Source organism: Leptinotarsa decemlineata, unplaced genomic scaffold (assembly GCF_025532065.1).
Source record: "Leptinotarsa decemlineata unplaced genomic scaffold, Ldec_3_MD MMD2_tig00078422_RagTag_RagTag, whole genome shotgun sequence".
NCBI classification, from domain to species: Eukaryota; Metazoa; Arthropoda; class Insecta; order Coleoptera; family Chrysomelidae; genus Leptinotarsa; species Leptinotarsa decemlineata.
In genome coordinates, this window is record NW_027412747.1 from 5,837,344 (window position 1) to 5,850,235 (window position 12,892).

A 12,892-nucleotide genomic window follows, 5' to 3' on the forward strand; every position below is an offset into this window, starting at 1 on the left:
TAAAATCAGACAAGTTACATTATTTACTATAAACAAAAATCTACAGTACACTGGATAATCAATGTTCAATAACTATCAGGTGCAGGCCCTTTGGCATACTTCTCCTCTTTGCTTCTTTCCCCATTCCAAGCTTGGCGATGCCTTTCATTCCTCATAGCCACCATTCTCTTCATCTGCTTATGTCTCAAAGAACATTCTCTGAAATCCTGTATCAACAAATCACATTTCTTCAGCCCTTTGTCGAGACCATAAGCTTCAAAACATTCCAAAACCTTCATTTCCATATCGGCGCATTCACCGTACCACTGGTGACTTATGAGCCCAGCTGTAAGGTCCGTGAATGGAGACTTCAGCCAAGGTGAGACGGACATTTTACAGTGAACCTGAAATATCATGATAGGAGTTATATCATCAATATCAAAATTATTGGCATGATGAAACTACTTCCTACTAAGAAAGAAGTCTATTGCTTACACAATTAAAGACGTTTTTCTATACAAATTTGTTCGAAAATTTGTCAATTCGTCTTAAGACTTCCTTGAAGGGTGATATAATTAAATTGTTTTTCACCTTAAATCTTAATAGGTTGACATTTGTGCAAAAACAGTGTTGCCATTCCTAAAATTGTTTTGCGCGTGATTGGTATTGAAAATATGGAAAATTGGATCGAAAGGTACGAAATACAAATTCATAAAGAAATGGGCGCATACACCAATCACAACCTCATAAAGAGCTCTCTGCATCTATAGTTTTTGAAATGTAGCTCATTGAGAAAGGTGAAAAAAATTAAGTAAACACATGAAATGATACGGTTGCAGGCTCCTCATGGATATTACAATATATATGCATGAAAATCAAAAGATAAATAGATGAGTACTATTCTGATTATCCCCATATTGATTTCAATTTAAGAGCCGCCGGTAGACAGCTGTTTCAGCCTGCCCGGTACTGATGATGCCCAATAGGGTGAAACAGCTGTCTACCGGTGGCTCAAATTGAAATCGAAATGATTTTCATGGAATTATTGTCCAGCAGCTTGACTGCATTAACCTTTCTCGATTTCATATAATTTCCAGAAACATGTGATTCGTTTTCCGTTGGCATTCCAGGATAACTTCCTAAATTTCTGCTACCGCAGATTAGTTAACCCACCAACGCCAACATAAAAACTTGTCAAGTTAACTTGGGTATCACACCAATAGGTGTTTCCACTTATGTATCGCTTGCGTTTACGCAGTTATTTTTATTAAGTACTCTTCTTGGTTATTCACATTTTGTCTTCAATCAATGTTCTCATCACAAAATCCAATAACTCCTCCACCCACACAGTCTACAAGAAACCAACACACACAAACAGATACCTCAATGCAAACTAACACCATCATCCAGTACAAACCAACTCCATCTTGAATTCTCTCGTCCATAGATCTATCAACCTCATGGACCACGACAACAAACCACAAGAGCTAGCCCAACTCGAATCAGCTCTCCTTCAAAATAGATTCACAGACCATCAAATTGACAGATCCATTCGTCGTCAACAAGCTTCTTCGTCCAGTTCCAAAGATCCAAAAAACAACAACGTTCTCCACAAAGCTTTCCTTCCCTACATAGGTGTAACTGACAAAATTGGCCGAATTCTCAAAAAACAGGACATAAAAACGATATTCACCGCCAACAATCAAATTTCCACATTCCTTCGTTCTCCCAAGGACAAAATTATCAATGAATCCCAGGGTATATATGAAATTCCATGCTCCGATTGCGATTGAACATATGTAGGCCAGACCAACAGACGTGTGACAAGTAGAGTATACGAACATCAACTTGCTGTCCGAAAGTCAGAACCATCCTCAGCCTTATCAAAACATCATCAAGAGACAGGACACAATTTGCGAACACTAAGACCATCGCCACAGCGGAAACACTCCAAGCTCGGATAATTCGCGACGTCATCGAAATCGATAAGCGACCTTTCTGCCTGAACAATAGTGATGACAGTCGAAGACTTCCAACTAATTTTCCGATGCTCGCCCCACACCAAGACGTCCGGTGATCCGGTAATCACCCGAATCCCTGCCCCCACCTTTCCGCTTCAGTAGCTTCCGTCGATATAAATATCACCGAACACCCATCGACACCTCAGTTCAATCTGAGGAGTTGGCAGATTTATACCATAGAGAGAACTCGCGACGAGACCTGGGGAGTAGGCAGATTGAGACCTTCTAGGAGTGCCTAGAAGATGACAGTACGACCAGCTGTCGAAAGCGCTCGCAGAATATATATATATATATATATATATATATATATATATATATATATATATTATATATATATATATATATATATATATATATATATGTGTGTGTGTATATATGTATAGAAAAATGACGGATGCTTTGTCAAAATATTTCACAAAATGATATTTTTTAAGAAACACCCTATATTTTATCATGCATTTCGGTTCGTAAAAACATTCTCAACAACTAGGCTCATATCATTTTTCTTTCTAAAGTTGAGAGCGACTTATGTGGATATATTTCAGTAGTACAAAAAAGTCTTTGTTTTTGCAAATAAAACCTCATGATTGTCCAAACACCCAATTTTGATACTCATAGGAATGACAATATTCTGTTACTAACAGCAAAAAGAAAAAAATACGCTGGTATTTGAACGCGTGAAACGCGTGATTAACATAAATATGTCGTACCACTTACTTGACACCGCTGAGCTATTTGGTATTAAATCACAAAACGATAATTTCCATCTTGAAGACATTCCACTAGCCGTATTCATTTTGTGAATCAAAATATATTTGCTATAATAACATTGAAGCCGTTTTAAAATAGAACAGAAAAACAGAATTATTATGAGTAATCATGTTGCCTTGAAACTTTATTGAAATACTGTTCGTCGAATATTCTCAAGTACATCATGACAATGTCATAAATTATTGTAACTGTCAACTACTGTTCGATTCAAAAGTGAAAACTATCGAGGAGATACATACGTATAAGGAAATAAATATTTCGAAATGAATTTCGAAATATTAATCTCTACCAACTACCTACACAGTAGGGTGTGATAAACATCTGTCGAAGAAAACTACTTCCCCGGCTAATACCACGCTGGATATTGAATTATATCCGACAGACATTTATGCAAGATTCCTCACAGAGGCTAGTCTAGTCTCGCAGATGTTTTTCGTTCATCCAGCAGCAGGACCATGCTGAAATTATTCAAGTAGATCATCTGCAGACCGCGGTTTCGAGATATTACCTCTTGTCAGTACAAAAAGATCCTAACCCAGACAGCAAAGTGTCTGGGACTCAATTAACTTCAACACGACTCTGCTACATATATGAAACCTTCCTCTGAGTGAAATATTGTTAACTAGTAACAACTCCATCTCATGAACAAAGCCCCAAGGGGGGCTTTGATCATCCAACTACCTACTATGTAGATACCTATGTGTAGGTAGTTGGGAAAGATTAATATTTTGAAATTTATTTCGAAATATTTATTTCGTATACGTATGTATATCTCCTCGATAGTTTTCACTTTTAATTCCTGTTAGAGTTTTGGTATATGGGATGTTTCTTTCCCCCTTGGGACTTTGTTCACGAGATGGAATTGTTACTAGTTAACAATATTTCTCTCAGGCGAAGGTTTCATATATGTAGCGGAGCCGTGTTGAAGTTAATCGAGTCCCAGATACTTCGCAGTCTGGGTAGGATATTTCCTGTACTGACGAGAGGTATATAATACCGCAAAACCACGGTCTGTAGGTGATCTACTTGAATAATTTCAGTTTGATCTGTGGGGAATCTTGCATAAATGTTAGTCGGATATAATTCAATATCCAGCGTGGTACTAGCCGGGTGTTTTTCGGTGGTTTATAAATAAATGCAGATCCAAACTTTTATAGAAATATTTTATGGAGCGATGAGGCAAATTTTTCAAATTGTGGGATGTTTAATAGAATTAATTTTCATTATTGGAATAGACAAAATCCATTTCTAGTTCGTCTGCAAAGACGCAAAATGGATGGAATACTGAAGACTTTTTTAAATCGTTTGAATGGCATTCCTTATATTCTGAATTCAAAAATTCCAAAATGGTTAGTTCAATCACTTGAAACCAGGAAATGTTCATTTTCGCATGTTTCTTATAACGCCAGTCAGAGCTCTTGTGCAACTGCCATTTATTTTTTGAGATCCGAGTCGGAAGAAAGGGTTGACGTTTAATTGGGGCAGTCAAAATTTTGAGTTTTGCCTTCAAAATGAATAACGATACTACGACTTGAACTGTTGACTGCTTCAATTGGAGTAAAATTATCAAAGGCTGTAATAGAGAGTATACTTTTTTATGTACCTGTTTTTTGATGGTCTACCTCTACTACAGTTTTGTCATCAATAAAACGAAACAAAAACTGAAAACATTTCGTGTGGAATCGAGAACAGCAATTCAGCAAATCTACCTAGCTGCTTGAGGTTGTCCCCCAAAATAGTTGGTCGAATCTAGATGATGGAAGAGCCCCGCGTGGTTGAAAAAGTCCCCCCATGTGTGGCTTGTTCGGAATTTTGTTGTTGAAGAAGAGGATGCTGACCATTAGAAGAGGATAGTTAAAATTTCACGAATATTATTTCACGAGTGACTTCTCATAGTATCACCAACGATTTTCCCGAATCGAAAAATTGTGAAAGTATTGAGCTGGGTTCGCATATTCACTTACAGCTCTCTTCAAAAAGATATGCAATTGTAAGGGATATTGTCCCTGAATGAGTTGATTTTTCTGAAAACTCCATTATAAAGATGATTCAGAGAAACTTAAATATGAGCGGCATTCGAAAGCCTTTCATGTTGGTGTTCAGAGCTTGATGAGTTTGTTGAGAGAAGTTTGTTTACCAGATTTTGAGGTTACAGAGGCCATGGATCTCAGAAAAATTTTAGGTACAAACAAAAAATTAATGAAGACTTTCGTGGAAGATTCAGATCTGGGTACTAGATCAACTGAAATTATTCTCCAAAGGTAAAATGGAACGATTAGACTGTGGTTGAAGGAGCTCACACCAGATTGTTCATGTTATTTACTTGATGAGACCGGTACAGAAAATTTATCATTCATGAGCTCAACATTCGAGATTGAGAAATCAACTCGAATAGTATAGATGAAATGGGAGAGACACAGGAGAGAAAAAGTCAAGAAGCTATATAATAGAACAATAAAATCGAAGATGGTGTTCTGATGAAAATAACAGTTACCACAAGATACGGTCGAGTAGTTGAAACTCACATTGTGAATTGTTTGAGTTACTTCTCTGGAGTTTCGTAGCTCAGAGTGGGAGTATGTTGTGAATTGATTACCTTGTATTGAAAACATTAGTTTTTAATATTGTCAGATTGTGATTTTTTAAAGTTTAAATTATTGGTTGTCTGAATATATTTTTCATTCTTTTGGAGTTGTTTGGAGCTTCCGTCAATCAATTTTCCTCCACATATATCAGGTGTTCTTTGGAAAAGAAACAGATGTCTATGTTCATGTTCTATGTTCTATATACATGAATATTTTGTACAAAATAAAAGCACCAATAAACACATACGCGCGCCTCTGCTTAAGGCATAATTCTGAGTTCTGTGTCGGTAGTTCACGGCTATATGACAGCTAGCTGTCTACATACGCCAAAGTTAAACAATGATTACTATTCTGTGGTTAAAAGTGAAAAGTCAATATTAGTTGTATCAAGGTCGTATTTAAAAACTGCGAGGTCATTACAGTTCAGCGGAAATATAGGGTCAGGAAATTTAAAAACAGGTTCATCGTAGTAAATTTATTCGAGCGAATCGAAAATCCCGTTGTAAAACTTCAATGAAGAGGAGAATGTTGTAACAGCCATAAATGAGAGCAGATTGGAGAAACTAGACCGTGTGAGTTGATACTTTCATAACTTGGGAAGGAATTTTTATTGTTTCACTGGAAATGCATCATATATTTATTTCAATTTTTCAAACACAGACATACATCTATCTTTGACTTGTCTAGCAAAACAAAGTACTTTGCCAGTCATGTACATCCTTTCTCTTTCATTGCATATTCAGTGTTTATACTTCTCTCTCAGATGACTTCCAACTTTCCCTTCTATTTTAGTGGCTGAAAAAAAGACTGTTTCACAACAAGTAGTTCCCGAAATGACTATGCTGAGTTCAGACGCCCAAATCAGGTACCTTGTACAGTGGTTTCAAGAATGGAGTGACTTTCAAAGATCTGATTTCCTTCCCATAATGGCTGAGAAATATGTGAACAAGGCTTATGTGAATGGAATCATCAACAGCATATCGAATGTAGACTGTAGGGATAAGCCAATGTCATTGTTCGAATGTAGGGTGAGTATGGAAGTGGGAGTGTTCGATTCTTTTGTTCAAGTTTCCATCACAGTGCTTTTTTAGGTGAAGTTATTCAAAGAATGGTTCATGCAGTGGAGCGTTGAACAGAAGGAAAACTTTTTAACGCAAATCTCGGAAATAGATTCTGTTTTTGCAGAAAAATTGAATGATGAGATTCAGAATGGTGGCACTCATCAGTCAAATCACGAATTAGTTAACGGAGAGGAAATTTTGGAAGATTGAAAATTCAATAGGTTTAAACTCATTCGAATACTTATACTTTACTCATATATTAAGGATCTGTTCATTAACATTGCATTTTTAGGGATTAGATGGTTATTCACCTATATCTTCAACTAGATCTTATATAAAATGCAAACGTTTTTGGGGTCTAATATTTGATCTTGAGCAGATATATTTCCTGATCATTTATTTATTTATTTTTGGGAAAGGAGTTACTTTTTAGTGGATTGTTTATCTAATGCTGGTGATGATGCGAATAGTATTTGATGTGATATTTACCTAGAATATTTTTAATACTTTTTTCAACAAGATAATTTATATTTGGAATTTAAATAAGGCATCTATTTGTTATTTATAGATATATTAAATGAATTTAGAAAGTTGAAATTGGGTTATTATTCATGTTGCATTTTTATAGTTAGGGAACTGAAAATGTGTGAAGGAAAATTGAAGAATAGGTTGAATGATTCCAATCATTTCGACAATGTATACTGTCATCCTCAGGGAAAACTACAATAATAGAACATACGACTAATTGATGTTGTACAGTTGAAAATTATGTACTTACATTGTCATTGAGGTTGGACTCAGTGATGTTTAAAATAATTTTTGTACAATATCAATTAGTCTTATGTTCTATTATTGTAGTTTTCCTTGAGGATGACACTATACATTGTCGAAATGATTGGAATATATTGCTAAAAGAGTACACTTTCTCAATTGCTGCAACCCGAATATTTACCCGTTTAATTCCTAACTGGTCAGCAGTATATATATATATATATATATATATATATATATATATATATATATATATATATATATATATATATATATATATTTATAATCACTAGACATGTCATGGACATTAGAAATGTCAACCATTTAGGGTAGAATTTTAGAGAAATGAAAATTGAATTGATCAATATATAAGCAACTTTGGAGAGCAAGAGTACGGCCCTGCCGAACTCCAAAGACATGATTCGATTCCCAACGGGGCAGGCACAAAGTACCTTCCCAAATGAGGGTTTTTGCACGTCAACTACACCTGACGATGCCTTAAGATTCAGTCGAGCAGGGCTTTTTCGCCTCTGGTTTTGGTGAATCATCCCTTGAGCGCAAACGTTTGCTAACCTGCTCATGGGAGGTTTGTTTCCCCACCTGAGACAGATTCTGAGTACGCCGCTCAAGAATTTGCAAGGTGGTTTATAATACTAGGAGACAAGAAAGTATATGTAAATGCTTAGGAATGAAACTGGATTCGAATTTGAAATGGGATTGCCACATTGAATAATCTTTTGTTGAATACAGCATGGAAATCCTTCCAAAAAGTCTGAAAACTGTCTTCAGAATTGTGAATTGAACTTTATATGACTTCATTGATTTTTTGTCATTATTTATATCAACTATCAAAAAGGCATTTATATATTTCCAAAAACATTGAAAGTAACACAACAAAATAATTATTCAACTTTAATGAAATGAATAAAAACACTTGTCCAATTACCATTAGTTAATTTCATTTATACGAATGGTTTCGGGTTTAAACCCATTGTCAAATATAAAACTGAAATGTGAAATTTGAAAACTCGGTTATATCGAGAGTTTTTAGTAAGATTCCTAGAAACCCTAGACATCTTAGTTTTAGGTAAGATGGAAGGCATGTGAATAATACTCCATATAACCTGTCATTTCTTCTACTCACAGAAACCGTCATTGGACTGAAGTATAAATATAGACCATACCAGTATGTGTAAAATGTCTAACAAAACCACTCGGTATGAAGTTGACAAAGGAGAGATTTGTGTAACGATGAGCTTCACTCTTGCTATTTTAATTTTTAGGCATTTCAGGCGTATTTCATTTAGCACGTACTCTTGACCAACGTCTCCAGCATATTCATGATAATACTGTATAAGTAGGATTTTTTATTTTTGTTCATATCAACTTCGATTCATATATCCGGGAACATCCAGAAATTTATAAAATTAAAAACTCTATCTGTTCCGACTTCCAAAAAAGGCCTAGAAAATGTCAGTCGATTTAGACCCGAAAATTTGATAGTGGCATCACTGAATAGGGGTACTGGAATCGTCCATTCAAATATGGCAATTGACAGTGACAATTGATGATTTTGACAAGAGCTTCTCATTTGTATTAAAAATTATACTATACTAACGGCCGATTTCATAATCAATATCTAAAGTCCACTTTACCGAAAGGAGACTTTACACTAAAGTCCCCTTTAAAGTAGCTGTTGCCGTCATTTGGTTTCATAATTAATATTAAAGTGCCCTTTCCATAAAGTATCTTTTAAGTAATTTTTAAGATGTTGGTCAACCTGGAATTCATGGATTTTGACAAGATTTGTCATATTTGGCGAGTATTTAAGTTCAGTGTTTGAATAAGTAAGGTTAAGAGTTGTGGTGTTCGATGTTTTTGTTATTTGTATTTGTGAGGACGATTTATTTGGACAGAAATGGAAATGTTAAATAATAATAAGAAAGTTCGCTCGTCAAATTTTTCTCGGGAGGAAGAAATGAATTTAATACAAGAAATTGAAAAATTCAAGCATATTTTAGAATGCAAAACTACTAATAAAGTAACGAATGCAGAAAAGGTATGTATTACAAGTACAAGCAATTTTTTTGTGTGTATTTTATTTATTGTAGAATACATGTTAATGTAATCATAACCCTAATTTTACTTCATCAAGGGTGAAGGGTGTGAGCTTGAAATAATAAATTAAAACTATATATATTTATGTAGTTAGATACCTCAATATAAATAAATTTAAATATGATTTTAGGAAGAGGCATGGCGCAAAGTACTTTCCAGCTTCAACTCCAGAAATATACAAGTGAGAAGTATATCTCAGATTAAAGCAAAATTTGATAATCTGAAAACAAAAGCTAGAAAGGATATGGCGAAACAAAAATCATATATGACGGGAACAGGGGGTGGTCCCGCAATAAAAATTGATTTAGATCCTGTAACAGAAGCAACCCTAAATATAATAAATATGAAAACGCTGGTGGGTTTGAATAACAGCTTGGATAGCGATTTCATAAATGTAATTACATTTTTTTATAACCAAATCATTTTGTTTTAACAGTTACCAAACTAAAATTTGGTTAATGGTTAAAAACATTATTTCTTTCATGATTTTATCTGTATTGGTTAGGGCAATAAAATTAAATATTAATTGTATGTGATATTATAGGATCTTGGAATGGATGCATCATCTTCAGTTTTAAAGGAAGAACTTCTAAAAGAATATCCTCAACAATTTGTTGTGAGTAAATAAACCGTTTTTTAAATGATAATATATTAGCAACCTGTTAATAGTTGTCAAGATAAATTTGTTATTTTTTGTCTTGGGAATATACTTGTATAATATTAATTATTCTGAATATATTATTACAGGATTCAGAAATGACAATAATTGCAGCAGGAGAAGCCAAAGATGAAATGTCAGAGATTTCTACGCAATCAGTAAGTTATAGATTTTTTTACTACTAAACCATAGTTCGGAAAGACCTTTTATTTTGAATTGAAGGGTTTATATTTTTAGGAGTGATTAATTTTTGGGAAAGAAATTTTTTGGCTTTCTACTACTTCTTCTTGATACAAAAATTATGTGGAAATCTTCTAAAGAAAGGAAAGAAGTAATCAATTTGAAAATAAGTAACTCTATGTACATCATGCAAAGAAAAATCTTTCAGATAAAAACTGGAAGGAAGTCCTCCTGAAACAGCTATTTTCATATAAACATTGAATTACATTACAAAGTATCTTCTGTATAATTCAGTATTCATTGTTCAGTATTGTTTCGAAAGAATTTTTTTCTGTCGTGTAATTCAATGTTCATATGAAAGTAGCTGTTTCAGGAGGGCTTCCTTCCAGTATGTGTCTGAAAATTGTTTCTTCGCATAATCTACACATCTATGTATAGAGTTACTTATTTTCAAATTGATTACTTCCTTCCTTTCTTTCGAAGATACCTATATTTTTTTTGTATCAAGATGGAGAAGTAGAAAGCCAAAAACTTTTTTTCCCAAACCTTTTAATTTATGCTGATTAAAGCTAATATTTAAGTTAGGGCCTCAAAAAATGTAATAGTACATTTGCTTTCAGATAGTACCTGAATTTACTGAAGAAATTGTATTGGAGGAGAACCAGATATCACCTCCTAGATCAATGACACCCTCAGGGAGCATGTCTAGTAAAAAAGTGAGTTTTGAATTGTGTGTGGTACAGTTGTAATTTTTATTATATAACTCTTGTCTGTTCCCAGCAAACGCATATTAAGAAAAAAATCGATTGGAGTAGTTATGCACCTAATAATTTAAAAAGAAAAGCCAACGGAAAACTACACCCAACCAAAATAAACCCGTTATATAATGCAAAAGAAGATTATTATAAAAAGAAAAAGGAGCTTCTTGAAAAAACGGTAGAAGCAGAGGAGAAGGGGAGATCTAGGAGAAGGGAGAGAGAAGAAGAACATTTAAAAAAAATGACTTTATTGGATTTAGAAATCAAATTAAAAGAAAAACAATTAAATAAATTAAATGTTTCATAACACTGATTTTTAATTATTATTAGTATTTACAATCTAGCAAAATGTTCATTAATTATCAAATTCCTTATATTTTCTGCTATATTTGGATTATTTTCCATGGGGGGTAATACATCCTCATCGTCTTCCTCTATTTCATCTTCTTCAGTAAAGTTATCATTCATATCAATGGCAATGTTATGAAGAACTGCAGTTGCGACTATTACTGCCATTGTGGTTTCTAGTTTTAGTCTCATGCCAAACCTCAAAACGGGAAATCGTTTTTTCCATAAACCGTATTGACGCTCTACTACATTTCGAGTCCTTATTATAGACTCATTGTATACATTTTCAGCAGGTGTTCTAGTTTGTTGTAACTTAGTCATAAGATATGGCTTTAGAGAATATCCACTGTCACCAATTAGCATATACTGACCAAATACACCATTTTCAAATTTTTGCTTCAAACTGCTATTATTGAAAATTGTTTGGTCATGCACCGATCCTGGCCATCTCACAACAATATCTCTAATTTTCAATTTAGCATCGCTTACTGTCTGAACATTTAATGCAAAATAAGATTTTCTACATCTGAATATTTCTGCATCATTTCCACCGGGAGAATCAATTTTAACTAATGTGCAATCAATTGCTCCAATGGTTTTGGGAAATGAAGCTATTTCATAAAATTTTTCAACTGCTTCTTCCAATTCTCTTTTATTTTCATACATGCGAATGTGTTGTCGGGCTAGTGAGGCAATAGCAATAGACACCTTTTTGATAATCCTGCTAGCTGAACTTCTAGACACTCCCATAAAATCTGATACGATTATTTGCATATTTCCTGATGCGTAGAATCTTAAAGTCAACAATAATTGTTGTAATGGTGTAATGCACCCACCTCTAAAAAATAAATAAATTTTTTTATAATTCTGTTAATAATACAAATTTTACAACTTACTTATTAGTAGGTAACTGAATTTGTTCTTTTATTTCATCTAGTAGATACAAAACAGTTTGTTTTTTTAAGCGAAAACGTTGGTAAAAGTCAAGCTCATCATATTTTTCGAAGCAGTCTGTTCTTTTCCTATACACTTTTGGTCTTCTAGTATAAATAAATTCTTCATCAGATGAACTTGAGCTAGACGTTTCAAAATTATTCATATTTTTATGATTATTATGGCTAAACGAACACAAAACTAGCAAACGTAGCGAGTAGCACAACAAATAACAATTATTAAAATTGAGGTTATGTTGTAGTTAAATGACACTTTAGCGAGTTGAAGTAGAGAAATCGACACTTTAACTTTGAAGGACGTTTTTGGCTTAAAGGACACTTTAACTTGGTTATGAAATCAAAAATATTTATTAAAGTATCATTTAAAGTTAAAGTAACCTTTATGTTTCTTTATGAAATCGGCCGTAAAACCAATAATGATTGAGAGTAGAAGTAAGCCCAGTTGACAGCAAATCGGGGGCGTGCTTATTAATTTTTGAGAGGGATAAGAATGAAAGAAAAATTCCTAGTACAATTAGTTACTATTGGGTTGCAGCAATTGATAAGTGAACTCTTTATAACTATTCTCAAGCTTTCGAGTAACTTAAACTCATCGTCAGGGGTACTAGAAAATACAAATTACAAATTTTTGATAATAGAATATAATATAAATGTAAATGTACAAATTTTCGTCTAATCTTCAACCTCAG

General features: G+C 33.8%; 3 protein-coding genes across 4 annotated transcripts; 2 read left to right on the forward strand and 1 right to left on the reverse strand.

Moving 5' to 3' along the window:
- On the reverse strand, positions 1 to 613 carry ND-15 (NADH dehydrogenase (ubiquinone) 15 kDa subunit). Its single transcript, XM_023160900.2, has 2 exons — positions 475 to 613; positions 1 to 383 (listed from the first exon to the last, which is right to left on the reverse strand). The coding sequence occupies exon 2, from the start codon at positions 369 to 371 to the stop codon at positions 66 to 68; it is 306 nt and encodes a 101-aa protein (XP_023016668.1). The 5' UTR covers positions 372 to 383; positions 475 to 613; the 3' UTR covers positions 1 to 65.
- A 5,083-nt stretch (positions 614 to 5,696) lies between these two features.
- LOC141487225 (uncharacterized protein C14orf119) lies at positions 5,697 to 7,014 on the forward strand. Its single transcript, XM_074186045.1, has 3 exons — positions 5,697 to 5,928; positions 6,149 to 6,384; positions 6,448 to 7,014. The coding sequence occupies exons 2-3, from the start codon at positions 6,190 to 6,192 to the stop codon at positions 6,625 to 6,627; spliced, it is 375 nt and encodes a 124-aa protein (XP_074042146.1). The 5' UTR covers positions 5,697 to 5,928; positions 6,149 to 6,189; the 3' UTR covers positions 6,628 to 7,014.
- A 1,754-nt stretch (positions 7,015 to 8,768) lies between these two features.
- Positions 8,769 to 11,209, forward strand: LOC141487239 (uncharacterized). 2 transcript variants are annotated; one of them, XM_074186083.1, is made up of 6 exons: positions 8,769 to 9,247; positions 9,437 to 9,700; positions 9,851 to 9,922; positions 10,054 to 10,122; positions 10,765 to 10,860; positions 10,925 to 11,209. In XM_074186083.1, the coding sequence occupies exons 1-6, from the start codon at positions 9,107 to 9,109 to the stop codon at positions 11,207 to 11,209; spliced, it is 927 nt and encodes a 308-aa protein (XP_074042184.1). In that variant the 5' UTR covers positions 8,769 to 9,106. The 2 variants fall into 2 exon arrangements, with proteins under 2 accessions (XP_074042184.1, XP_074042185.1); XM_074186084.1 differs by having other exon boundaries at positions 9,437 to 9,661.
- The last annotated feature ends 1,683 nt before the right edge of the window (positions 11,210 to 12,892 follow it).